This window comes from Anas acuta, chromosome 1, assembly GCF_963932015.1.
Source record: "Anas acuta chromosome 1, bAnaAcu1.1, whole genome shotgun sequence".
Classification (NCBI taxonomy): Eukaryota; Metazoa; Chordata; class Aves; order Anseriformes; family Anatidae; genus Anas; species Anas acuta.
Genome location: NC_088979.1, coordinates 96,290,293 through 96,318,016, shown reverse-complemented (window position 1 = coordinate 96,318,016; position 27,724 = coordinate 96,290,293). Strand labels below are relative to the sequence as shown.

The window sequence follows — 27,724 nt, the reverse complement described above, 5'->3', positions numbered from 1 at the left end:
GTTCTATCTGCTGGTTGTTAAAACACAGGCAATCGGTTCAATAATGCTGCACGTTCTCACAACAGCCTTTTAATACCTTCCAGTTACTGCCCCATTTCTGTCAGGTTCATTACATCGTTTTATTTTTGCCCTGCAAATCTTTATTTAGCTCTGCAAGGAGCTCCGAGGGGAATGCGCTCATTTCCTTCTGTAGCACCTGAGTGCTGCCCAGCAGCTACCATTTGTTAGGGACAATAACACATGGGCTTCACTTGACATTAAGGAATGGGAAAGGGAAATCCAAAAAAGCAGCAGGAAAAGGGGGTCAAATCCATGTGGCCACGAGCACAGGTGGAGGTCACAGGAGCACCCAGGTTGCCTTGGCAGTGCAATATCCATGACATTATGACTCATGCCCATTAAATAACTTCAACTTATGGCTAGAACTAACAAAATAAAAGGAAGTCTTATATCACCCGAGCAAAGGTGCAGGGGCTTAAATGCCTGGAGAATCACGTAAAGCTTAAGGAGCACACCAACAGTTGGCTACAATTTTCCATGGCTGCTGCTTCCCATTTGCAGAGCTGCTATCGCCTAAGATTTTAATGAGAATTCCACAGTATTTGGTACTGCTCTTAAAACCTGGCTCTCGGTGCCAGATGATTTATTTTTTTTTTAGTGCAATGGAAATAAATATTCCTAGCCAAGCTTTCTCAGCTGTGGTGCAAAGCTCAGAAGCATTTATCCTACTAACACAAGAAGCAGAATACAAATCAGAAAACCCTCCATGTTCATAATATTTGTATCTTGATGCTTTATTCCTGCATATGTGGAACTGGCAATACTGAATTTAGTCCCTTCAGTGGGAGCAACAGGGAGGTGTTAGCAAGGCCAGCCATCTGCCAGCATGTTATGCGCTGCGGGCCAGAAGCAACAACAGGCCGAGATGGCTGAAACCTTTGGCTTGTAACTCCTAGGGTGCCTCAATCTCTCAAGCAGGGTGCTTTACACATCTCAGCTCCCTACACAACACCTTGTATGTCTTGTGGGTGAGGCACTGGGAAGGCAACAGGGAAGCAGCTAATGCTGGGTGGTCACCCAGGAGGGCAGCGCTGGCTCCAGCCCAGCCCTGTACTGGCTCCCCCACTGGGACTGTGCCACAAAGGGATCCCATTTCCATGTTCAGGTTGGGGTAAAAGTGGGGTGCAGAGTATCTCAGGATAAACCACTACCATGCATGCTCAAAGCACGAGGTACCTGCTTTAAACAAAGGGGGACTTTGAAGTCAAAAAGGGAGTCACCTAGTGAGCAAGGGTATGGCTTCATAAGCATTTCTTCCAGCTTGGCCATGCCCTATTCATTCTTCTTCTCTTGTCCCCTTGCTTCCAAGTTATGCTGACACAGCTGTCTGTGCAGCCAGACAATAAGATGAATGGGAGTATCCATTTATTCATTTATTGCTTTCTGCTGGCTTCCCTAACCTAGTTCATCGCAGGGCCACACAGGCCTTTCCTACGGGAGGAAAGCCTTGAGCCCTGACGAGGACTGCTGAAATTGAGCTTGTAATTAACCTGCTGCCTTAAGCAGCATCAAGACAGCACCGAATGGGACGTTTCTAAATCGTATTTCTGAAATTAACCAAACTGAGGGGCCTATGTCCCATGACGAAGATGTCCTCCAGCAAACCAGGTGGCGGAAGGGATGCAGAAAGCCAGCAGACCAGGCCGCAGACCCGTGCCCAGCCACCATGGGCTCTCAGCTGGTACTGCCACGAGAGGCAACTCTGTGGGACACTGCCTGTGGCCCAGAGTGACAGAGGCAGAGATCTGTCACCTCTGCGGTCAGCCAGCAAGTGTCAGTGCTGCAGAGCCCAGCCCCGTGCCCTTCCCTGCCTGCCTGCGACTGCCCCCTGCAAAAGGTGCATGGTCCTCCTCTGTACTCCTTCCACTGATAACACTCAGCGGTACTGAAGGAAAAAATACAGTGATTCCTTAATTCCTTTTGTCAGGAAATAAGGGGTGACCCCATGACTACCCACTCTGAGTCCCAGCCAAGAAGCTTGGGAATCTGTGCTCCTGCAAGAAGTGCTGTGGAGGTTTCAGTGGCCAAAGTGCTTTCACAGGGTTCACGTCTGACTTCTTAGAATTATGGTTAGCTTTGAAACACTGGAACATAAAAGGAAACATCATTTTTTACATTGAGGTGTTCTGTCCCTTTGGGAAATCCCATAGAGTTGATAGCCTCACCAAGGATTCATAAAGCTGTGTTACAGCTACCCCAGTGACAGGCAACTGAGTCACCAAACACCACAGGAACAACTGGAAAAAGCTGCCTTTTCTGGAAAGCTACAGAAACAAGAGCAATGAGTCTCCTGTCTTTCTGCCAGAGTGCTATTGCTTCCCTTTCCATTTCAATTAGATCATAAATTGCTCAAATGTAGAAAAATCTATGCTGAACGTTATTCAGTTCAATCACTCTTTTTAGGGAAAATGCAGATTCGATGAAACTTTCCCTGCATCGATCACTTTTATCCCTCCTCAGTTCAGGAACCTGGTCAAATAAATACCTGCACCACGCTTTGTTGCCTGTTTCGAATAAACAGGAATATTCACAGCCAGAAAAACGAGGCAGTGCTCAGGGACCCTGGGAACCAGGGGCACTGCAATTGCAGAAGTGGAAGATTCCTTCCACACTTACCGAGTTTCAGCCTGTGGTTCACGAAGCCAGCAGAGGGAGTGGCAACACAGCAAGAAGATAAAGATGACAAGCCCCACTGCTAATGAAGTAGGCATGCTTACTGCAGCTAACATGGGAAGACTCCAAACCCCAAAGCTGCAATCCCAAAACCAAGGTGCTAACAGCCACACCGCTCATTTCAACAGCAGCTCAGGTAAACTTCAGAAAAGCCAGAGATTAGCCCTCCAAATATAATTCTGGCTGAGGTAACTTCCATTAGCTTTTGCTTTTAAAAAAGCTCATCTTGTGACAACAGTTCTGCACATCTCTGCTTAATTACATGCCACAGCCTCAATGGCTGCTGCAGTAAACGCTGCTGGAATTGTTATCAAGCACTGAATGATAACATTATTTTTTGAACATGCTACAAAAGATATGAAATTAGTTGCTGCCTCAGGAAAATAACCCAGAAGAAATTAAGGTTACTGTTAGTCTCAGCTTGTTCTGAAATCCAAATTACTTAGCCTAAGGGTAACTGCGACAGGACCAGGACGGAATGAGAAACAGCAGCAATTCTTGGAGTGCAATGCAAGTTTGTTTCATGTTTTTATGCCATATTCTTCAGAGCACGAGTTAACTTTAGCCTCTAGTTCTCCTTTTTTTTGAACAACAAAATAATAGACTCCTTAAAAACGCTGAGCTGCTTCACATCTAGAAGATTAATATACTCATTCAGAACAGGGAAATACTTCTTTTTTTTATCAGCTACCTTCAGCACAATGATTTATTTGGCTCTTGATTATCCCTGCAGAGCTATCCCTCACGCTAGAGGTCTCCAAAATACTGAACTATACAAAGCCTAACCCTCGGAAACTCTACCCTGGACTGCAAAAAGGTAGTGAACTGGGGGGAGACCACAAATAAATATGAATAATACTCCCCACTCCCTTTCCCAAAATATGTCCTTTATGCTTTGATCATCTGGAGGAGATGTGACCCTGTGTTTCCAGCTTTCAACCTCTCATTCCCTGGACTGAGTGGAGCAGGCTGTGGAGATGAAGCACTCCTCATGGGAAGGGGACAGAGCTCTCACTGATCCCTTCAGGCAGTAAGGAAAACAGGTTGCGGGGCTCCAGACGGAATCAGAGCTGCTCCTCCTCAACCAGATTTATGCAGGCTGTGTTAGGAGAGAAGATTGAAAGCCAGGAAAAATATTATTAGATGAAAGGAAGAAAACTCGTGGCTCTGCAAGCCTGACACGGAGCAAATTCCTAGGGGAAAGTATACATCATATCCGAGATGGATTTTTTTTACATCAATTATAGACCTAAAATCCAAGGTCATCTCCAGAACAGCCTGTTAAGAAATAACACAAAGAAGTACCAGCTGCCAGAGAGCTGATCTGCAGGCTGTAGCCCAAACCTCTCTGTATACAAGGTGGCTGTAGAAAATGAAGCAGCTGTACGTCACACTGTATTTAACAACCGCACTGGCAGGCACTTCACCGAGGTCAGCTCCCCGAAACACGGTGCAGGCTTTGCTCATGGAAGACCTCCCACGGAGTAACAAGGCATGACCAAAGCTTCCTTAAAAACAACTTTAAAAAAAAGTGACTATTTTCCATTGAAAGGATGCAATATGGTATGCCTCACACAGGAACTCTGCCCTTTGCTGACTTCATGGGAGATGAAGAATTGCAATAGTGAAGAAGATGACAGGACATCAGCGAGATCGGTCAAGCAGACCAGGAGGTTCTGGAAAATGGATGGGTCTATAGGTGATTTATACCTGCTGGCATTCTGGCCCCGTAATGCTTCACTCCCCTGCTGAAACAGAGGCTGTACCAGTTCAGAACTGAAGAAAAAAATCTGTGTGCTATAAATAAGACATCGAATAGAAACAACTGAGCTGATTTGCCTAGCCAGCCAAACTGCCAGCAATCAACAAGGGCACAAATAAATGGGTCAGTGGGTATTTCATACTTGACTGCTCTCTACAAGGAGCTGCAGAGCGGAGACCAAAAACCTACGATGCAGTTATGGCCCCCCAAATCAAAGCATGTGCCCCTTTTTAAAATTTCACACGGATCCAGTTTGGGGTAAAAGAAAAACTGGCACAGCACAAAGCCAGAAGAACAAAGGCTTCGGTACAACATTGTGTTCTATTAAAATCTAAGTAGGGAGAAATTGATGGAGAAGATCAAAACACCTGCCTCCAAATCGCGAAGCTGGATGCAGATCGTCGCTTTCACTCCCACCTCAGGGTAAGTCATTCCAAATTAGAGCATTGGCGTTGTTTAGCTTTAAACACTGTCTTAATGTCGCTCTTCAGAGGCATATTTCATACGGCAATTACAGGCACTTTCAGAAGCTGCCATAAACACCTGCACATTTGCTGATGAGCTATTGCGCTGCTTCGTTTGGTTAAGCAAGCATTCCTACCCCTTTGAGGAGCGATGAAGGCAATTGCCACCTGATTTGCTGCACTTTGAGGGAAAGTAAATGTCAGGACTGCTCTAATTTCTTTCCGCCTGTCTCGTGAAAGAGAAACCAAAGGACCTGGCTGCAGCACACCACAAGTGCTGGACAGCTGTGCCAAGAGAAACCTGAACGGAGAAGGAAGCCCTGAAGTTGAGCTCCAATCCTGGGGAGCTCCTGAAGATGCAGGTACTCTGGGGCAGCAGGCAGTGCACAGGCTCTCTGCAGGACGTGGAATGACAAGCAGACCTTCCACGCCGCTGGGATAAATACAAAAACCTGGCTTGGGAAAAACTGCCAGAAGATCACAGATCAGATCTGAACCGAGAGCAGCACCAAGGAAGCAGGACCTACAAAGCAGCAGAGGCAGGTGGGCTGGTTTTGCTGAGATGTGTTCATCAGCCACATCCTGTCTTCATTTCACATGGTACCCACAGCGCTGTTACTGGACAGCACGAAAAGGTTCTGCAGGCTCTGCAGATGCACTTGGCAAAGCATGCACTGCCTCTCAGCAAGGAAAAGGTCCCCTCCGTGACCTAAACATTCAAAATAATGATGCAGAGCACTGACAGAGGCAGGGAAGCTGCTTACTGAGCCCAGCTCTTGAGGCCCTGTGTTACGAAGTGTGACTGCTCTGGCTTTGAAATCATCACGCTGCATAAATATGGAAGTCTCAGATCCCATTTGTTGCACCCAGGGCAGATGCTCCAAGGGGCAAGAGTACTCTGCAGGGATTTTACAGGAAAAGTATAGGTAAAGACAGAAGGATGGGGTCCGTGATGAATTGGTGTTACATAGGAAATGGGGACATCTTGTGGCCAGCTATCAATGTTTATAACACGAGTTTAAATTAAATGAGTTGATTTTTCAGAACAGAAGCCTAACTTGGAAAAGTTCAGTGAAAATTAAAAATGAAGAATGCCCTTCAAAAAAATGTTTAATTTTAACTGCTTCTGGGAGTTTATTCCACATCTTACATGAGGCTGCTTTTATCAAGATCCTCAGAGGATATTGATATTGATGCAAAAAGCTGATTTTAAGCTTTCTTGTTTGTGCTACTCCACCTGCTATGAATGTATTACACTCCCAGGCTTGGGGTCGGGCTTGGGGTCCATTTTTCTCCATCCCCACTATGTGTTCCTGTTACCAGAACAAGGACGTTTTTGCTAGATCACTTTCAGTAAATACTTTTCACAGAACAGAGCAGCACCCAGAAATGTTGAGAGGCAGGCTGTACCCACCTGACCCTTCGCAGGCAGAGATGAGTCAGCTTGGTCCTGAGTCCAAGCAAAAAAACCTTTCACTGTGGATTGTTTGCCCCTGCTCAGCATGATACTAACGCACTTACACTGCTGCTGGGTTAGCTCAAGTGTGCACCCAGAGCCACCAAAGGAGTCCCTACACTGGGTGACTGCAACAACCAGACCCACGTGTCCTGGGAAAAGGCAGACTTGAACCCTGAGAAGTGCACGAACAGCCCCTCCTGCTCCAGTTCTTATTCCAAATGCCCAAAACAAAACCATTTCACAGATGTCAGAATGATTATTTTGACATTTATGAAACCTTTACTCTGGGGAAAATAGTAAGTATTTTGACATATTCAGAAAACATTTACTTTTTGGCTGGAAGAAAAAAATTTACCTCAATTCTGAAGAGTTTTGTTTATCTAGAAACTGCTTCTTTTGGGCCATTCTATTCATTTTTCCTGAATTTTAAGTTATTCAAAAAAAAAAAAAAAAAGCAAACATGAACATACAATATCCTCTTCTCTTTTCAAACAGGCAAGTATGAGGAGACATAGTGCAGGAGCTTTCCTGCTACCCCAGTGCAATTCCCACCACTGCTCTCTTAAAGAGACATAATGGCTAGATCCCAAAGAGGTGGTCCTGCTCTCCCACAGCCATTTCTCTTATCCCAGCACTGACACTTGTCCTCAGCTGGTTCGGGAAGCTAAACTAGCAAAAAACAATTCACCTCTTCCAGAGTTTATTTTTCTGCAGTTCAGTTCTCTGAAAATCCCAGCGTGGAGGGCAGGAATGACTTTTCCCCCCCCCAGTGTGCTGTGGGGCCAGTTAGGTTTGGCTGTAATGTCAGCCTCTACCTTGAGGGGTTTTGAACTGTCCCTGTGAGTTATTTATGTGTCTCATCAAACACACGGGGCTCCTGGCTGATCCCAGAGAGGGTGAATGCTTAACCCTTCTTTCTTCCCTGCCCAACACATACCCTGTGGGCAAATCAGGAGTTAAAGGCACCTCTTTGTGCAGCCCAGAAGTGAGCGAGCCATCAGGTCTGTGACTTGCTGGAGGCACAGCTAGATAACACGACACACATTCGGCGATGACATATTTCACAGCCTAACCATGTACACATTAATCCTTCATTGCTACTGTAGCTATACCTCACAGCTTCCAGAGGTCTCATTTATTATCCACGCAGTGCATTCAGACTGCAATGCTGCTCACTTTCATCACAGAAGTACCAGATCAATGGGACTACACCAGCACACTTTAAGTGTGAATTCTCCTCCTCGTAATTTCGACACTGTACCTTGGTTGCTCCCAGCAAACACCAGCGTGCTGTCACTCAAGTCAGATGGGTTTTCCAAGCGACGTGGTGGTGGCTGCATTAATTTCTGCCCTTCCTCAATCTCAGGATAGGTACGTACAGTAAGACACAGTGAAGGCTGAACAAGGACATCTTTCAGCAAAGCTGAGTCCAAATCTTCAGCAGCTTTTTTGTTAATCTCCACAATTTCATCACCAGCTTTCAGGCCTGCAACGCAGAAGGGAACAGGTAAGACTTGCACAGCAATGCTTCTGTTACCCACAGACATCAAGGAGCTCAGCTGGGTATTTATAAGGTGCCAGACAGTGTTATGTCTAGACATAAAATAAACATTTATGACTGCAAATTACATTGAAATTTGATGGACTTCTGCAAGATCTGCTGTCAGGCTGGTACTCCAGTACCCATAAGAGTAAGGTGCCCAGGAAGTCCCTCAGGAGGCACCAGCAGGCACATACCCTGTCCTTCTTCACAGCACTCTGCAAGGGGACAGCTGCTGTGCAGCAAGCCATCATACAAAATAAAATTCCTCATAAATAAATGGATGCTTAAGGACAGAGCCAGACTTCTCAGGCTCTGCACACAGCACAGGGGAAAGACGGAGCCGCATGAAGCATTGTGAGCTGGGTCTGCACCTCTCCTTGGGAAGCAGAGGCTCCCAATGGGCAGCCCAGCTAATCCCCTGGGATCACTGTGTCAGCTGTGCTGCTGGATTGGGTTGATTCTTGCTTTTAATTTCTCATACAACTGTATGCTTTTATTTGAAGTGATCACCCACTGATACACTTAGGAGGAGGGAGCACATTTCCCACTTAATCGGTGTTGGAATTCAGACAACCTCCTCTCCGGCCCTGTCCGAATTACATCCCAGCATATGGGGCTTCAAAAGGCAAAATTTAGCAGTTGGTAGGTTAGTGATGGTCTTTTCCAATCCAATTTCAGGAGCTATTTATAGCCCAGGTGCCCGAGGGAAAAGGCAACCCACAGAGGAAGCAGCTGAGTCTCGCTTGCCCCCGGGCAATGCAGCAATACGACAGACAGCGAGCAGCCCCCCGGGGTCCCACAGGAGACCTGACCTTCCCCTCGGCCTGCTCTCCAAATCACAACAGCGAGATGGAACAGGCTTTAAACCCAAATAACTTCCAGCGTCACTCAGCCTACAGCTCAGTCGCTGGGGACACACTCATCGCTGGTGGGCCCCTGCAGGCATCTCCCCGAGAGAGAGAGGATTGAAAAGCATGCTCTGCAACAGCCACCAGAGGGACCGTTGTGGCATCCTAGTCACCATCCTGGCATTTTCATGGTGGAAAGCTGGAATTTACAGGGCCAGAAGAGCTGCTCCTTGCGGGCAAACCTACCCTTGGTGACCTGCTGTTGTAATTGACTTGCCTTGCTGGCTGGGAGACCAGGGCAAAGGATGACTCTTGGCACCTTTCAGCGATGAGGAGAGGCCCCAATTTGACAAGCCTGAGCTGCAAGAATTGCTCAGCTGAATCCTCCAGGACAGATTACCTACCCTCATCTGAGAAAGAAACATGGAGGCTAAACAGCTCCAGCCCTCTTTAGGAAAATTGAGATCTCTCTTAAACGCATGTAATTGTGCCCAGAAACTGTAGTGCAGAGCGCAGATTCAGAAAGAATAAAATGAAATAAGTAGAATGGCTACGAAGTAAATGGACCATAAAATCATATTCAAAATGAGGACAAAACAAAGCAAGTCGAGCATTTCACATTATTTCATTTATTCTGCTCAGTGATGCCATGTCATAATAGCGGCACATTAATATGCTTGTAACCATAAACATCTCATCTAGGGCTCCATTTTACTCATTGTAATCCCTCTTTTGAATCATTTGGGATGAAGCATCATCTATATCTCACTACAATCAGGCATCGGTATAATTCCAGCAATGGCCTAGCTAATGCAGACCAAGAGAAAAAGATAAAAGCATAAATCATAAAAATAATTAGGAGAAAATAAAATTTCAGAGTTTTTCATTTGGAAAAAAAAATAAAAAAAGATTGAAGAGGAAATACTGCAACTCTTCTAGATAAATTTACTGCAGGAAATGCAGTCAAGTGCAAACATAAATGTAAATAATGCGAGGAAGAGAGAAAGAGCTTTCCTCTCTGCTAACTATGCGTATCTTGTCATAATATCCTGCCAAATCCTGTTATTACAGAAGTGGCTTTTTATATCAGTTATGAAGAGCAATGGATCACTGAAAGTGTGTTTTAGCATGACAGCCCCACAGGAGGCAGTGTGTGTTCATGCATTCATTTAAATTTTCATTCAAACTTCTCCCGAAAGCAAAATAAAGACCTGCTGAACCCTGTACCCTCACCGTAACACTCCCTTTGCTAACGGGTCTGGGAAACAGTGATGGCAGTTTCCCAGGAAGCAGAATTGGTTCAGCCAGAGCCAGCACCAAGCAGGGGGCTGGAGCTGTCTGGGGGACAACAGGCCCCAAAGCTTTCAGCAGCAGCAAGCTCTTGAGTGAGCTCTGCACTACCACTTAACCACTCCCAAGAAAACTCTGCAGGTGCTTTTGAGGACTCTGCATATACTAATGGGCAATGATGAGGCGAGCATTTTCCTGCTCTCCTTGTTCCCCATATTACTCCTTAAAATTTGGTTAGATTTCAGCTGCCCAGCCCCTCCTGTGGCTGCAGGAGCAGCAGTGCCAGCACACGAGGGAGGGAGATGAGTGGGAAAAGCAGGATGGGTATGGGAGTATCAGGGTTGGCTTCAGCTTGGGTACGGCATGGCAGAACCGTACCCCTCTCTGCACTAGGACTCGCATGGCAGCCGAGTTGTCTCTGCTGCCTTCTGGCGCAAGTGCTGTCATGCTTTCTGAATATGCTGGGAGCAAAACTAGAGGCAGTAATCCCACCCACAGAGGGTAACCTGAGAGCTTCTACCGTACCTGTTTATCTTGCAGCCACTGACTTGAGAGGGCCCTGGCATTTCTTTCTAGCTGCAAGGGAGGTGCTGACCCTCCTACACACAAAGCAACTTAAAATTAAGAGTTTGGCTATAGAGCACAGCTGATTCCGGGAGCAGAACAACCCTATATGCATTACCTCAGGTTCTTGCCAAAAGAGCATGATCTTTTCTGGACTGGGATCCTGTTTTGGTGTGTTTATAAAACTTCCATCCCAACAAGCTCACGATGTACACCAGGATTAAACAAACAATACCAAACGTGACTTAAGAACGTCTTTTACCTTTCTTGAAAGCTAGGCCTGTCTCTTTGACACCATTCACATAGAGCCGACGAATCCCTTCTTCTTCCACGGAGGACAGAGAGAAACCTAGGGAGATCCCCAATGACATGGTTAGACAGCAGCAAACAATACAGCATTACCTAACAACTGCACGCACTACAGTTAGGGCTGTGCAGTGCCTGTTGCGAGCACTGTTCCTGACAAAGTGGTGGAGAATTCCTCCCTTCTCCCTTTCCTTCAACCTTTACAAATAGAAAGCGAAAAAGTGAAAGTGGCCGTAAGAAAAAACTGAATTGAATTTCTGAGCTTGCACGTATAAAGTTATATTTGAGTATACCACAGCTGCAAAATGTTGGAACACACTTCCAATTCTCTTGCCACAAAAGGTCACTGCGAGAAGTTTGCTGTTTGCAGACAAAGGCTGCACAGAGCTGTGGTTTGTGACCCAAACCAACAACAGCCAGGAAACTGGGAGTTACGGCTGACATGCCATCCCTAGCTCGTACAACACAGACCAGTGCCTGCTACAGCAAAACGTCAGCTTCGACTTTCTGAATTTCCTGGGCTGGCCGAGTTTGTAAAAATGCTGCCTCCCCCTCTGCCTCTTTCTTTTCTCAGCTGCTCCTGGCACGACCTGCTATTTGCCAAGTCTCGGCTCAGCCCACGTTTTATAGCGGTGTTTGAGAGCCCCAGCACAACCTTACCATGCAAGTACTGACACAGCCTGTAATTTTAACAGCGCAAATGGTGCTGTTATGTTTGGTTTAGGTGATTTTCTTGCCATTTGTGTTTGACACGGTCCAAGATAACAATGTGTAAAGTAAACACAATGTGTTTAGTTAAATAGGCTTTGCTTATTTACTGGTGAGAGTTATCTGAAGAAGAACATTTGCCTTTCTGAAACTTCATTACTCCCTAAATGGGTGTAGGAAACCATTTGCTCCGTCTTTTTCCAACTAGAAAAACATTTACAAACCTCTTGGGGGGGGAAGATACTTGTTTAACATGGAATCAGCCACCAGCCAAGAGGAAGCAGATGTGCTGGGAGCCTGTTCTGACTTTAGGACTCCCTTCAAGTCGATGGTTATGGATGAGAAGTTATTTTTTCCATATATCATTAAAAAAAAAAAAAAAGGAGGGGGAAGAATGTGGCAGCCTAGAAGCTAGGAGCATATGGCCCTTCATGGCTTACTGAGCTACTTGGAACCCACATGCAAGCTCCTCAGCCTGAATAAAAGGAAATTTGTGAAGCTCACTCAACACACCAGATTTGGCAGAGGGAGAAACTCTTGACTAAACAGAAGAGCAGATGTAAAACAAATAGTAGCTAGTGATTGTCATCGCCATGAAGCCTACCTGGAAAACCTTCACCACAGGCCCAGTGGAGCGTGCCCAGGACTTCGGTTTGAGTCAGCACAAATTATCAGCTATGACAACAATCACCCTCCTGCAGCTGAAATGCTGTTTGACTGTACTGCCTTTGCTCCAACGACCACACAGTTAAAACAAGGCAGAGCTGCTCCTCAAGTTCTTGTGGCTAACTGGGAGAAGGGACACAACCTTCCCCAAGCTATCCTTTTTTTTTTCCCCAGAAGACAGCTTCCTCCTCCGATCTGTCATTCAACTTCCAGTCCAAAAATAAAATCCAGAGCAATAATTACTAGCAGAACGGGTGGAAGGAGACAGGGGGATCATCTGGATGAGAAACACTTCAGTCAAGTGTGTATGTACATCCACCTATGCTTGCACAGATGCATATTTGCATGTATGTGTATGTCTGCATTGTATATGGACACATACAAACGTACAGGTTTTGTCTGGGTGAATTCTCCAGGTGCTGCCACAAACATGTGCAAGCACTGCGTGAGAGGAAGGGCAGGAGTGGGTGGACGTGGCAGCGGTTGCATAAGCTGGCATCGCTGCCAGGAAGATTATCATCAGACTGTGCACAGACCCTGAAACACAGCTGTGGAGAGAGGGGTGGTGACCCAGCCAGGGCCTTTTCTCCACTGCAGCGTTTTGATGGCAGGAGAACAAAAATCAGCATCTTAGAGCACACAGGGCCACAGAAAACCAACACAACACCAGAACAAAGCTGCCTGCACAAAACGACCTCAGCACAAAGGCAGGTACCAGTGAAAGAGGAGAGTATACGTGTGCCCAGGCAGCACAGCTACAGAAACCAGCTGACATGTCCTGAAGGCAAGGTCCAGCACACTGGCCAGGTACCTCGAGAGCGCCTCTTATCGCAGAGACGTTGCCAGGATTAATGAATGGCTGCTTGTGAAGGATCCTGAAAATTCAAGGTGATTTGCAAACATTATTATTACCGTATCTGGGATACTAGCAACAGCAACAGGCAAGGCCACTAATGATTTTCATAATTTTATTCGTTTGTCTTCGTTTCATAAAGACTTTTCCAGTTCTTCTGGAGGAATCATGGCCCAGGGGATTTGGACATATGTTTTTAAAATGTACAAGAAGCATGAGAAGGGTTGACTGAAGCTGCAGAGAACAAGGAAAGCAATCATAAGAATGAAAAATCCCGTAGCACCCTGGCTGTTCAGCTGTGGTACTGGCTCCTGACCCCGTTCCCAGCACTTGTGAGGGGCTGAGCGCGCTTCTTGCTCTGCCCAGCTGCCTGAGAACCAGCTTCAAAAGCAATCCTGCTCACGGGAAGACTTAGGCGAGATGCTTGGAGACTCTGCAGCCACGTTATTGATTTAGACATCTTTCAAAACAAAACCAGTAGCAAGAGCCCTCGAGCAACCCCGTTAAAAAGAATCTGCACGGAAACCAGACAGCTCTGATCTTCGTGCTGCCGTAGCTCGTGTATGGGCTTCAGCTTGCTCTCTGGATTGTAAGAGTATGTGCTGGCAACGCTCATCCCATAAAGAGACTGAGAGGATGTAAATGTACTTAACAGACAGGACTGGAAAGAATTTCAGAACGAAGCCCAGCACCAAGAGAGGGTCAGCACAGCTCTGTCACCTCTCCTCTGTTCCCCTGCAGGGGAGGATTTCAGCTCACGCTTGTCACTCTGTGACCACATGGTCCTGTTTCAGAGGCACACATAGACTACAGAAATTCTGCTGTTGTTTAAAGTCAAAGCAAGGTTTGCTGTTTCCTTTCAATGAGAGCAAAGTCAGCTTTTTTGGGCGCATTCAGCATTTGCCCTCTGCAGGGTCAGAGCCACTGAACAGATACACCCCGCATATCGCGCAGCTGATCCCCTTTCACAGGGCATGACAGTGCATTTCGTTGTCTCTCCCATCACTTAAAAAAAAGTGAAAGGAAAAAAAGAGAAAGAAAGAAACAGGAAATGCCACAATACCCCTAATTCTTGCAGTCCTTTCAGCCCTAGCATAATTACTGAACCTAGGGCCATTGCTGTGCTAGTTCTGATTTCTTTCTCAGGCCTTCAGTATTCAACCCACAGTCAGTACTACTGCTTTGTAGCAGTGCTCTCTGTTCGGATGGCCTGCAGCTGTATAATAAGCAGTTCGGGAATTCAGAATTATTCTAGTCATTAAAACTGAATATTTAGATAAACAGTAAAAAGATGCAGATTGGCTTCCCGCAGGGTGGGTTGCACAAATAATGTTAAAAAACACTACAGAGCTGTAATTGCTAGACCAAAGGGCAACGTCGCCAGGCTAGAGGTTTACAGCTTCAAATACTCAAAAGATAACACAACCACCCCCACGGAAAGACTGGGAATTTTGCTGAAATCACACAGGGAGGAGTTCCCCCATTTTACATGCAGATCTATATATGATGTGCCAGATTCTGGCTGCAGGAGTCCAAAAGGGGCTCCTTGAGAACTGGGTGTGCTTGGGGCCAGGCTCCCGTAGCCTCAGGAACAGCAGGGTAGGATAGGGACCCACCTTACAGACCTGCAGCAGGCAGGGAAAGGGGACAAGGAGCTCACAAAGGGATGCAGGCTGCATCCCTGCCATGGTGCCTGGTGCTGCCCCGGGGGGACTGGGAGAGGATGGGGTGAGGAGGGGGAGATCCCACTGGCAGCCCCAAGCTGCATCAGCAGCCCTCTGCCAAACCCAGCTCTGCTGCAGGGCCCCCACGAGCACTGCAAGGCAGGAATTCACGTGGGATGTGACAAGCAGCAAAGGATGCCACGTGCTGCCAGCGCTCAGTCCCACAACCTCTGTGCGTGGTGCTTTGAGGGACGAGAAAAACAAGCAAACATTTGTCCTTTCTGCCACTGTAGCTCTCATCAAAGAGCCGCATATCCCACAGCCTGAGCACCGGGAGAAACAGTGCTGAGTGCATTACAATAAAACCATCCTGCTTCAGGGCAGGGGAGCCAGCTTTCTGTGGATGGCACAGGAATGGGATGTGCTTTCCTTACTTTATTAACAGGCCTTTCAGGTATAGCAATCAATAGCAAGCAGTTACTTACACTAGAATTGACTTGGTAGGAAGATAAAAACAAATCGAGGAGAGAAACTTACCATAAATATCAGAGGATGCATCAGACTTCTCTATTTGAATGTGCTGTGTAATTTTCTGACAGATTTCTATTTCTTTGTAAAGCTGAATAGAAGAAAAAAAAAAAGAAAAGACATAAAAATGCTTTACTGTGGGAAGACACATTAATTGCGATAATTTTGAACAGACTTCTTTCTTAATTACAGGATGGAGACATAGACTGTGATCATTACCTATTGGAAAATTTTTCTCCACATGCATGAAACGTATGAGCAGTGTCACTACACCTTACTGTTAAGAAAATAATTAAAGAGGAGGAAGCCAACATAAAAGCAAGGACACATCCATTCCACTCTCTCACACAAGAAAAAGAGCTTCGATGCCTACTCTTGTATTTAGTGGGAAGTCATCATTTATCATTAAGTATTTATATTACTTAGAGTAAGACATTGCAGGAATTGAATGATTTTATAGTATTAAAGTCACAAGTAGGGATTTTGCTTCTTAAATACATGCCTTAATTTGCTACAGACTTTATATGCAGCTTTTTTTTCAGCATGAAATTTCACCTTTAGCACGTTTATGTTTATTTGTGCCGACAAAAGCTCCCAAGTCTTTGAAATTGTCATTAGCATCCTTCCTGGGAGACCAGCACAAATTCACACCTCTGGGTGGCAACCCAGAAGCCTGAGCACCCGCTTGCAATTCGCATGCCAAGCAAGGCCTCAGCTGCACCCCTGCACTCTGTACCCCTCCCTCAGAGAGCGCAGGGTAAGGTAAGAGGAATTATGCTTTTAAATCACTTAGGTCCTTGTGCCTTGCCTTACTTACTGTTGTATCACGGTCCTACCTCTCAACTCCTAACACATGAGCTGGTACTGGGGCCTGTCACACGGTCTCAGACAGGGAAATCCCATTTTTCCAGACATTTGGAGACTCTGAACTGACATCTCTGGGAGTCAGCCCTGACTTTCTCAAAGCCATTCTGAAAACCTTAGTTCTCAGCACTGGTTTGAAGCTATTTTTTGCCACAGCACAGGCTGGGACTTCGCTAACAAATCAGCCTTTCATCTCTGGAAAAAATCATACCCACAGGTGAATGCAAGTTCACAGGTTAACATTTTGTTTAAAATGTTGGTGTGACTGTGTAAAAAAGCAATTCACAATAATTAAGTTAACATTTTAAAACCGTACATTAGTGTTTGGACCAAAGCGTTTAATCCACTTCTTTAAAAAAGAAAAGTAACTCATTAGTAAAGGGTTCCTTTAATAAATATATACTTTTATCTCCTGCTTCTACCAACACTTATACATCTGTTTAATGCAAATATTATGCGCTACAGAACAGTTGTATACCCACTTAAATGGTTTTATATAGCAAGATAAAATGTAAAATTCTATGAGGATGCCATGCTATCGTTGCTTTTAAAATGTGGCTTTCAAATATGGGAACATATTATTCCGCACTTGAAAATGAGTCAAATGACATTCACAAAATCTCAGCCAGATTTCAGTAAAGATTTTTTTTAAAGTAGAAAGGAAAAAAAAAAAAAAGGAGTGAAAACTGCAGTGTTTTCAGAACAAAAACTGTCTGAACCCTGCAGTTATCTCAACGAGAAAGCTATCTGGATGAGCATGCAAGACTTGAAACAAGGATGGCCAGTGAGGGATCCAGGGCACAGGGATACAGGAACTGCTCACTGCCTACATCCCAAGAATCTCCATGGAAAGGAAGGCAAATATCTGGGACCCACAAGCTGCTGTGGAGCTGCCCAGACCACAGCCAGACCAGGCAGCAGCACTGAGCTGACACCAGGCCCCATGGACTCATCATTCCGACCCCAAAGGCAAGCAGCACATTTGGGCTGTGGATGCTCATGCTGCTGGCACTGCAGGTTTGTGGGGGCTGCACTCGGAGGGGTTTAACAGCAATACCAGGAGCATCCGAGGGGGTTTGCTAATAGGTTGCCCAGGGAAGTGGTGGAGTCACCAGCCCTGGAGGTCTTTAAAAGACGTTTAGATGTAGAGCTTAGGGATACGGTTTAGTGGAGGACTGGTTAGTGTTAGGTCAGAGGTTGGACTGAGTGATCTTGGAGGTCTCTTCCAACCTAGATGATTCTGGGATTCAGGATTGCCTCCTGACAACAGCTGTCCCCTTGATCCACTTCAGTCCCTCTGCTCCTCCTGGTGTTTCTTAAAGCAGCGTTGGAGGATCTACCATAACCTGAATTTTCTCAAACTTGCCACCTGCTTGCTCCTTTTTCCTCTACACTTTTGGTCTTGTCCCAGCATCCTTTCCCAGGGCTACTTTTGACTGCAGCCCCAATGCCTTCACCAGTGAGATTTCCAGAGAGGTCTCCAGTCTCCTGCTTTCTTTTGAAAGCAACAACTAAATCCTACCCAACGTAGGAACCCAAGTCTGGCACGTCACGCTTCAGTCAAAACATTCCAACGCTTAGTTTACAATAAAAGGTGTTTAAAAATACAACTGCCTGGTGCAGCACCTAATGCTAAATATCCGTCTCCAAGCCTTCAGTAACATTTTTAACACGTAATAAACCAAGCTTGTGAATTTTTGAAAGACTACGTCAGAACACAAAGCATCGCCGTTAATGTTTTAGAGAGGGATGGAATATGGATATTTAATCTCCATTTCTTATTTAAATGCATCTTCTATGTGCTGCAAGAAAAAGGAATACCATCAGAAGAAATGATGTTTACCTTTTCTGCAGTAATGTATTGTAAAAGCATTTTAGTAGGTGGAAGATAGCTCTAGCAAGGTATTATTATGGCAAAACTATTATAAAGAGCTTTTCAGGAGACCACAAAAATAGGGTCATTAGTTTCATCATGCTGCAAGAGAATAATTTCATTTAACACTTGAATAAAAGTAACTCCGATTTTCTCGTGAAACAAGCATACATGCACACACAAGCACACATACAAATGCATATTGATTTAATGATGCTGCACTAGGTATGATCCTACCTACACTATAACCTTTCAGCATGTCATTAGTCCTACAGACTGTGGAGTTGTGTTGTGATTTCAGTTTTTCAGAATAAACAGCAAGTGATGACCATGTCAATCCTATATCCCATCAGCATAAGGCAACTCCCCAAAGCCCTTCCAGGCAATGAAAGCCACAAGCTGTCTTCTCTGGGTTTTAATCACCACTCCCAGCTATGTTTCACCTCCCGGTTTTAGTACTTTCTCAGTAACACTTTTTTTTTTTTAACAGTGATAACTGCAAACCCCAGATCTTTTAGTAAATGAACAAAAGCATTCATAAGTGGGAAAGTTCTACTTTTTATAAAATAAAACAGCCACCAATAAAAAGGACTTTAAAACGCGTTACAGCATGCATGTGTAAAATCATAGAGTTAAAGCACGACACTAATTCTGTTTGGTCTTTTTTTTTCATCTCTGATTTCAAAATTCCTTTGAAGTCTGCTTTTGAGATTCATGATATGAAAACATCCCAATGAAGCAATTAGGAACGTATATTCTCACACATAACTCCAGAGCTTTTTAAGTTCAACATTTACTTTCCCATTCAGAAAAAAAAAGGAAAAAAAACCTTGCTTTTCCTCCCTCCCTTAAAAAATCAAAACGATCTGAAGAAGTTGTATTCAGGCCTCAACAGTATGTCTTGAAAATAAACAAGGAAAATAACAAGAGAAAAAGGCAGCCTTGAGAGATATTAAGCTTAAATGTACGATACAGTAATCCTCACCCATTACCAATGGTTCTTCTTTCTCTCCCTTCCACACAGAGCCATGCACGCACACACATAAGCAAAACACCAACTCTCTCCACTAGATGAAACGTCTGGAGAGATTACTTTACTGGAGGCCAATTTGCTATGGCCTTCATAGCGCTGTAATTGCAAGTTAAAAAGCATAACTGCTTATTACAAACACCAGATAAACTCTAATTAATAGTGTCCTACACAGTGTCATGTAATTTTGCTCAGGGGGTAGCATTACCAATTCGTAGATATCCTCTTCTGGCTTTGGTACGTAAAACTGAATCTGGTTTTCAATCAGGAATTTCAGACGCAGGTAGTGAGCGGAGTGATCCAGCTGGTGAGTCTGTCAGAAATGGAGAAGAGGCTTTTTAAGACAAGAGCAATGGCTCAAATCATCTATACTTAGAAAATGGCATGACATTCAGAGAGAAAAAAGTGGAGGTGCTCCAGCACCATCTGGCATAAGAGGACCGTGAGCTCCTAACTCAAACAAGAATCCAAACCTTCTCCTCTTCCCCAAAAGAGGGTGCTCATTTAACCTGCTCAGGACGTCAAGGGCAGCTCTACTACCCTAAGCAGCCGCTTCGCTGCTGCTTATTTCACAGTTCTGCTCCATCTCAGGAATACACAAACACTATTAAAGCAAAAGACTGGGAGCAGACCTTTTGTACACACAGTGTGTTTAAAAGGAAAAAAAAATTCTGCTTGTTTTTTAGCATCTTCATAATTTAGCAAGTATATATGGTGTAGTAAATTTCAAGCAAGGTTATACAAAAAGATCTGTACATCCTTTAAATTCAAAACAACCCAGGACAGGCTGGCTTTAAGAGGCTAAAAGAAGCCGGGAGTTGTGTACTGGGTTACCTCCCAGTGGAAACAGGTCACACCATTTGAATGAATTAGTTATAATTAGCTGAGGATATGGCATTTGGTCTGGGAGATGTTAACGACCTTTCCTCAGCACGATTAATAAGCTGAATTGAAGCAGCGGTTAATGCAGTGTGTAATCAAACACGTTCAGAAGGGTGATAAACACCAAGAACGTCATTCAGGAGTTACTTGCAAAGTTCATAAACCGTTGACTAAAGCTGATGAAAAATCCAGAAGTGATTCACAGATAGAGCAGGTAAATTCACCTCACCGCCACCTCTGAACTCCCATTATTATTCCATGCTTTGATACATTTGCCTTTTCATCTCGGATTAGCAAATTACCCAAATCTCCAAGGTTGCACTAAAAACAACATCTCGTCTGAAAATTCGTGCACAAATGTCACCGTTCCCTATTTGTTAGGTGTTGCCCTCGTGCTTTTTAAAGGCTTGCTTATCCGGTTGAAGCCAAGCTGATGATACACCGAGACTCAGCTGACTGATGAGACAGCCCGGATGATGAGTAATGCACACCGAGTGACCTGCAGAGAAGAGCACGCCCAGACTGAGCAAACTCTTCAGCAAGTATTCGAGGCACAGCAACTATTTTTGAACATCTGGATTAGGCAATGAATAAAAAATAGCCACCGATGCAAAAATACAAGGCAGGTCTGTTGCTGCACTCTACGTATTGCTGCATCCCAGTGTGTCTGATTCAAAAAAACAAATTGTTCTTACATGAAACTGAGTACCTGAAATGGGATAAACCCCTGCAATCTGGACAAATGCCTAGTTCATTAAATAAGGAATCTGAAATCCATCAAAAGCCAAAATAAAGGAACTGCATGTGGGAGAGCCTCAGCATCTCCCCCCTTTTTCTTTTTTAGTAAACATTTGGCCAGCCCTGCTCATTGTTTAATGACCATTTTTCCTAGTTTTGTCTCCTACATGCACACACATATGAACACCCCAGGAATTCCTGGGAAGCAGAATTGGTTGTAATTGTTCAGAAATTCTCCATAGGAATCCTAGATCAGTTTCTGGTCAGATTAATTTAAGATCCCTAGACACAAACTGAAGAGCATCATGCACACGAATTAAACAAAAACAGGGAGGAGACATAAAAACACAGATAGCACATCTGAAGACTGGAGGAGAAAGCCTGTGATGAGTCTCACTGAAAGTTCGTGAAACACTTGAGCCATTTGAAGCAATTAGTGGGGAAAAAACAGTATGTGGAAAACCCATACTAGCAGAAAAATTAACCAGGCAACCTAACAGCCTGCTCCTGCCACTGAATTGAATCTTCTTGTGTTCTCCTGTGCTGAAGATCTTTTATGTCTTCTGCATTTCATACAGCTCCAGGTATGGCCAAGTGAAAGCCACCCAGCAAATGCCAGGTCAGCCAGACTTGCGCTGTGTAATTAAGTGTAATTTAGCATAGCCCGGGGTTCAGTGAGAGCCCCCATCCACAGCTGTGTGTTTTTATTGCTTCCAAACAGACCTCCAAACGCCTTCCCATTGCAGAGGACATCCAAAGAGACACTTCTCGGGGTGCCTGAGGGGTAGTCGGGAGGCCAGCAGAGATCACAGCCTGTTGTAGAGGGACATCAGTGGATCCAGCTCAGGGCCTCAAGGCACTCGGGCACAAGATGCCGCAGGTTGGGAGCAGCCTCGGCTGCACTGGTGGGGCAGGTTGTGCTCACATCTACCTGCCCCGAGCTGTTCAGCCCCTGCCCTGATACCATCCTAACAGAGAAGCCATCCCCAAAGGCAAGTGGCTTCACCTACGCTTCCTGGCGGTCCTTGAAAGGGCTCCTGCTGGCTTTGATACCTGCATCAGGCGCAGGGACGGATGCTGACGCCTCTGATCTCACGTCCGTCGGTCCTGCAGGGAGATTTGCTCGGGAGAAAATTGTGCAGGACGTTTTAGAGAGTAGGAGGGAGCTAAACACAAGATGACAGATGCTGCATGGGAGCTCTGAGCTACCCAGGGCAGGGCACTGTCGAAAGAGGCCACTGGATAAACCTCACGTAGCTTTTGAGCCACTCATTTCTTCCAGGAAACACCACTGGCCATGGTGGATACTGCTGCATCCACTGCATCCACTGCACTGCATCCACTGCAGTGCAGCCCCATCCATGCCAGGAAACGGGAGTCATCACCATTAAAGCTGTGATGCTGCAGCACATGAGCCAGAACATTTAGGTAATTAAAAATTGTACAGCTGCAGCAAGGCCTTGTCTGCAGTGAAATCTGATATTAGTAATTCTCAAATAGAGGCACAATTGTCTACTGACGTGAAAGGAAAGGGTCCTCTTGAAGAGGAAACAGCTAGTCTGCCCTAAAAGCCATACTTTTAACCCATTTTTTTTCCTGGTGCTGGTCTAGCTGCATCCATATGTGGGAAGGTGGGAGCAGAAACAGTGCAGCTTTAGCGATATCCGTACCCTTTCAAGACCACCCAAAACACCTTTTAGCAGTACAAAGAAGCTGCTTGGTTTATTTATTTCTCTCCTAATAAGTCTGGCTATATCTGGACTAAATTAAGCAAGTAACCCAATTTAAAGCCTAACCTGACAGCTCAACCGGTGTGCTCTTGAGGAAGAATTTACAGGCTGGGGTGTGAAACAGTTCAACAGGCTCCGAGTGGCGTAGCGGGAGGGCACACAGCCTGAGCTAGTCACCCACTTCAGCTCCCCGCCAGCTGAAGTGGGGACAGGCACCTCCTGAGGACCATTCGGCCTGACCGTAGACACATGCAAGGCAGCTGGATTCATCCCCCTGCTCGACTCCTGCCTCAGCACAGGGACGTACAAGAAAGGCTGTATTTTTTCAGCTTGGTGTGGGAGGGAGCTAGCACTGATGTTACAGCATAGTGGAAACACGCTGGTGAGCCCAGCGCGTTACTCCAGCTTTGCACCTGTGTGGCCCGAGCCTTTTCTGCTGGAACACATCAGCTCCAAATCAAAGCAAGCCCGCAGAGCATCAGGCTTAAGTCACTGCCTGGAGACTTCTAGCACAGATCCAAAAAGCACGGGGAAATCTGCCTCTTGCCCCTCACGCCGTCTATTTTGGTAACAGTGGGAAAACAGCAGCTCTTTTGCTTCTCACTTTTTATGCAGTTCAGGCAAAAGATGAAATGCCACGTGGTCTGCTATGCTCAGTTTCTGGTGTTATTCTCTCCATACTGCTCCTGCCTACATCCATATGCACTGTACGTGCTTCTGCTCAGTTTTAAGACATAGCCTTATGCAAATTTCAGTAATTTGTACACACACGCTCACACCGATAGCTATTATCCAATGGAAACAACTTAATGCATCTATACTGATTTTTTGCCTTCCGAGAGATGCTATTAGTTAAATCTTAGGAGAAATATTCGAAAAACCACTTCAAAATATGCTTTAGACTCTCCTCCCACCAATCTTGAATCATAAAAGTGTCACAAAGCAGCCTCCAAAACCTAACTCGCTGTATAATAACAAGCGGCAATGTTAGTATAAGAACACATTTTCTACAATGACTTGAGTGCACTTAATGTTCTCCAACAGAATAATCAAGCTCAGTTTAATAGCACAGATAGATTTAAGCACATCTACAAACATGAAGAGGTTTTATATGAAATGTAGATCTTGAAATGTTTACTGTACCAGAACTTGACTGGTTCTCAGATGGCAGATGGCATACTGATGTGAAATGATGTGGATCAGATATTAAAGGGGGGAAAATGAGCTGAATGCAAGAGACAGAAGAAAGAGATTGATTATTAGAAGTGATAGAAAAGAAGGCATCCATCAGTGTTTTCCAGACTGAAAGCTCTTACAGAAAAGGAAAGAAACAGATAATAGCTGTTTAAAAAAAGCAAACACTCACCCACCTCCCCATCTCCCTACATACCACCACCCACTACGACCGAAACACAGTGAGAGACCAGATCCTCAGCCGGTCGATACCGAAACTGATGGAGCTCCACCAATTTACTCCAGCTAAGGATGTGGCCCCCCGAGTTAATCACTCTTACCCAAAGGAAAATATAAGCCCTAAAAATAAATCATTACTAATAATGTGTCATCCAGCTTCCCTATTATGTCTCTCTCCAAAAATGTCAGCTTTCCCTGAACACAATGAAGAGCTTTCACAAGCTGCAGCAGCCTTTAATAGTGCACCTGGCGGAGAGATAAGCACACTGTATAATTACTCCAAACAAACGCCTTGCTCTCACCTTCCCTCTCTTTGGAAGCACATGCAACATGTTCTAGAAGTCCCCAAAGTTGGGCTCCTAACAGCAATAAATGTTTTCTTTTCTCGTGCTGTTGTTGTTGTACAAAAGAGGACTCACTTTTCAGAGCAGCACGTGACACGAGTTGGGTCTAGTTTGCAGTCAGCTGGGTAGTGGAAAACAGACATTATGCGGATGCCAGAACTGAAAGCTTGTATTTAATTTGTCAAAGCTTTAAACTTCTCTGCTGAGACGTAACTGTTTTTAATGGCCAAACGTCTGATATTTCATCTCGCAAAGAAATCCAGGTGTTTTTTCTGCAGATAAAAGCTTTCTTCTCGCTTCCCTCCCACCACCTACACGAGGCGAGTCTGTCTCCGCAATGCAGACAGCAAACACCGGCACCTTCTCCCACTCCTGGCACTGCTGCTTCTCTGTGCCTTCCTCCCTCACACCGAGCAGAGGGGGGAAGCAGCATGGGGAAAGAAGGAAGGAAGAAGAGCACCTGGGAACAGGGTGGCCTGGGAGAGATCAGCCTGCTTGTCTGGTGGCGGAGGAAAGAGTTTATGGGGGGGTTGGTGGAGTTGGGGGCACTGGGATGGTCGAGAGAGCAAGGGGCAACTGCATGACTCCAGCAAAAGGACGCAGGATGGGGGACAGGGGCTGGGATGCTGGGGGAAAGAGAAAGGAGAAGGGTCCTGTGCACAGCTTGGCCTCTGGTAAAGGGAGAGAGGGTGGGTGGGTGGGTGAGAGGCAGCAGCACCAGTGGGGCAGGGTGTGAAGGCACTTCAGAGACTCACGCACAGTGCCTGGAGTGCAAAGGGCGGAAATCAACCCGCCTTCCTCTCCTCACACCCAACTGTGTTTGTCCTATGTGGTGCTGGTGTGATTTTACAGAAAAATTCGGTGTAATTCACATTTCTCATCTAACATACTCAAGCACGGGAGAAAGTCACTGTAAGGCTTAACCAAAAGGACTCAACTCAAAGCGCTCAGGGTTGTAGGGTTGCAGGCATTCCGCCCTGCTCCAGGGCAGGCTGGCGGCCTTTACCTTGCAAATCATTTCCAGCACATCTCGCGTGGTGTCCCCAGGGCGGATGACTGTCAGGGCAGGCTGGTTGTTGGGCAGGCAGAACCAAGACGGCGTGAAATACTCGTGAACCCAAATATCACAGTCGGGATTGTGCTGATGGACACTGCTCAGCGCCACTTCTTTTTCCCTCTAAACAGACAAAATCCATTATGACTCGAAGAGCCAAGAAAGATCTCCTTCTGCATCAGTTACAAGTGCAAGGAACATTACATGCTGCATAAAAAAAGCCCTCCTGTAAGTGAAGACATTTTATTCATAAACCTAGATCGAAGGCTTGTCTGGACTGGCAAACTTTGCAGTTTTACCTGAGCAGTGTAAAGTCTGCCTTCCCGTGCCACCCACACAGCTAAGCTGGTGCAAAGTGTGTATCCTGGGATTTCACCCTATGGCTATTGGGAATGCTAGGAATGCAACAAAAAATAATAATGATAAAAAGAGCTTTAAAATTAAAACTTCGCACTTTATCTCCTAGTAAGCCAATCCAAGGCCAACAAAACTGCTGTAGGTGCTGCAGTTCCTACGCCTAGCAATGGCAAAGCAGCAAATTTTAGCATTTATTTTGATTTTCCTGTCTCTTCTACATCCGTGTTATACTACAAGCTATAAATCTCCATGAAGTGATGAAACTGCAGAATTGCTATTTGCTTCAAGTGGGCTCACGCAGCTAAATCCATATTCACTACATGAAGAATGTGCCCCTTAGCACTGTCTTAATGCTGTTTTATAGTTGGCTTTCTCTGGGGAAAGAGAAAGCAGTTGTAATTGTTTCTACAAACGCAGAAGCTCACAGAAGCACGAGAAAACAAACCAGAAAACTCTGTGCTTCATAGTTGCAATAACCTTAAATTATGAAAATCCCATATGGTCACCATAATAAGCTATTTCCCAGAGCCAGCGGAGTCTGGTCCTCCTGTGGGAAGGCACCTCCCTGGTGTGCAACACCAACACTCCTCTGGGCCTGGCACCCCTCTCTGTGCTCATGATGCCAAGTGCAGTGAATGCTTGACCACAGGAAATCAGCTCAGACTGCCCTGCAACACACAGAGGATCCCTCTTCCTTCCCTTCCCTTCCCTTCCCTTCCCTTCCCTTCCCTTCCCAGGGCTCCACGTTCCCTCTTGCATCCCAAAACCAATGCTGCTGCGTTTACCTTGCCATCTGGGACCGTGTCGTCAAAGATTCCTTCGAGGGATTTCTTTACTGAATCAACTCCTTCACCAAACACCTGAGGAACAGAGCAACTCTGTTTTAAAACATGAACAAACCTCTGCACCATCTGCAGGACAAGACTAAGGCCTGACTTGATTGAACTGCTGCATCATAAGGGTTTGGGGTAAACAATGTATCTAATACCTAGCACAGAAATCAAACTGAAAAATGTAAGCATTCATCTCAAAAACAGAAAAAAAAAAAAAAAAGGAAAATAGCTTGTTAAAAAGGATGGGGAGTGCAGTATAAACTGGTTGCTGGGCACCACACTGAAAGATGAGATGTTGATTGCGCTTAGTGGTCTGTCACTGGCTTACTATGTAGAGCTGGACAGATTTTATCTCCTTTTGTGTTCAGTTTCCCCATCTGGAACAGGGTGGGGGACTGCACGGGACCGTACCAGGCAGGCACCCAACGAGGCACACCTGCAAAACCCAGCTTGCCCTGTGCACAGCTCTAAATTAGCTGCAGCTGAGCGTAGGGGAGAACAATAAGGTTTTTGCTACAGCAGATACTTAAGCTTACAGCTCAAAAGTTAAATTTTACAGCTCTACGTCACCACAGGTTTATGATCAAGTTGCTGGTTTTGACTGTGAACTATACTGTACGTAAAATGAAGCAGAAACAGGTCACTTCACTTAGAGAATTTACAGTTTACTGCCTCAGCTTTGGGAATAATTGCATGCTACTACGCAAGCGCAGGGGAAAAGCATTCAGACTTTATATTTAGGCATTCCACTGCTTTCTCAAAACTTCACTTTTTGTTTGACTCTCTCCGGCATGACTTTTCGTTAACCTGGAACAAAATCCCTTTTCATGCCTGGGAGTACTGGAGGAGTTAGGGGGCTGGGGCTGGGGGCAGGGACAGGAAGCATGAATGCATTTATCCCCGCTGGAAGGAAAAAAAAAATGAGTTCAAAACACAGGGTGAAGACACAGCACGGGAAGGACCCTAGCTCAGGACAAGGGATTGTGCTTGATGTGGGGAAAATAAGCACAAAGCAAGAGGGATGCCACAGCACCAGCGCGAAGAATTGAGAATGTGCTCACAGAGGCATCTGGTACTTCCCGGTGAAGCCCACAGCTTTTGCTCAGGCATTAGATATTAGTTGAACTTTTAATGTCTCACTCAAAACAAGCTCAACAATTTTACAGCATTAATCTCTGCTAAACAAAACAAACACCCACTGGTGCTTTAAAAGAAGGA

General features: G+C 45.4%; 1 protein-coding gene across 16 annotated transcripts in view; it reads right to left on the bottom strand.

Moving 5' to 3' along the window:
- The window catches only part of TIAM1 (TIAM Rac1 associated GEF 1), a 151,634-nt gene that overhangs the window by 27,163 nt on the left and 96,747 nt on the right, over positions 1 to 27,724 (bottom strand). For all 16 annotated transcript variants that reach the window (XM_068689424.1, XM_068689488.1, XM_068689419.1 and 13 more), the window contains 6 exons: positions 26,459 to 26,533; positions 25,269 to 25,439; positions 19,364 to 19,468; positions 15,398 to 15,479; positions 10,926 to 11,012; positions 7,680 to 7,904 (listed from right to left, as the gene is read on the bottom strand). In XM_068689424.1, the coding sequence (XP_068545525.1) occupies positions 7,680 to 7,904; positions 10,926 to 11,012; positions 15,398 to 15,479; positions 19,364 to 19,468; positions 25,269 to 25,439; positions 26,459 to 26,533 (745 nt within the window). The remainder of the gene's footprint in view (positions 1 to 7,679; positions 7,905 to 10,925; positions 11,013 to 15,397; positions 15,480 to 19,363; positions 19,469 to 25,268; positions 25,440 to 26,458; positions 26,534 to 27,724) is intronic.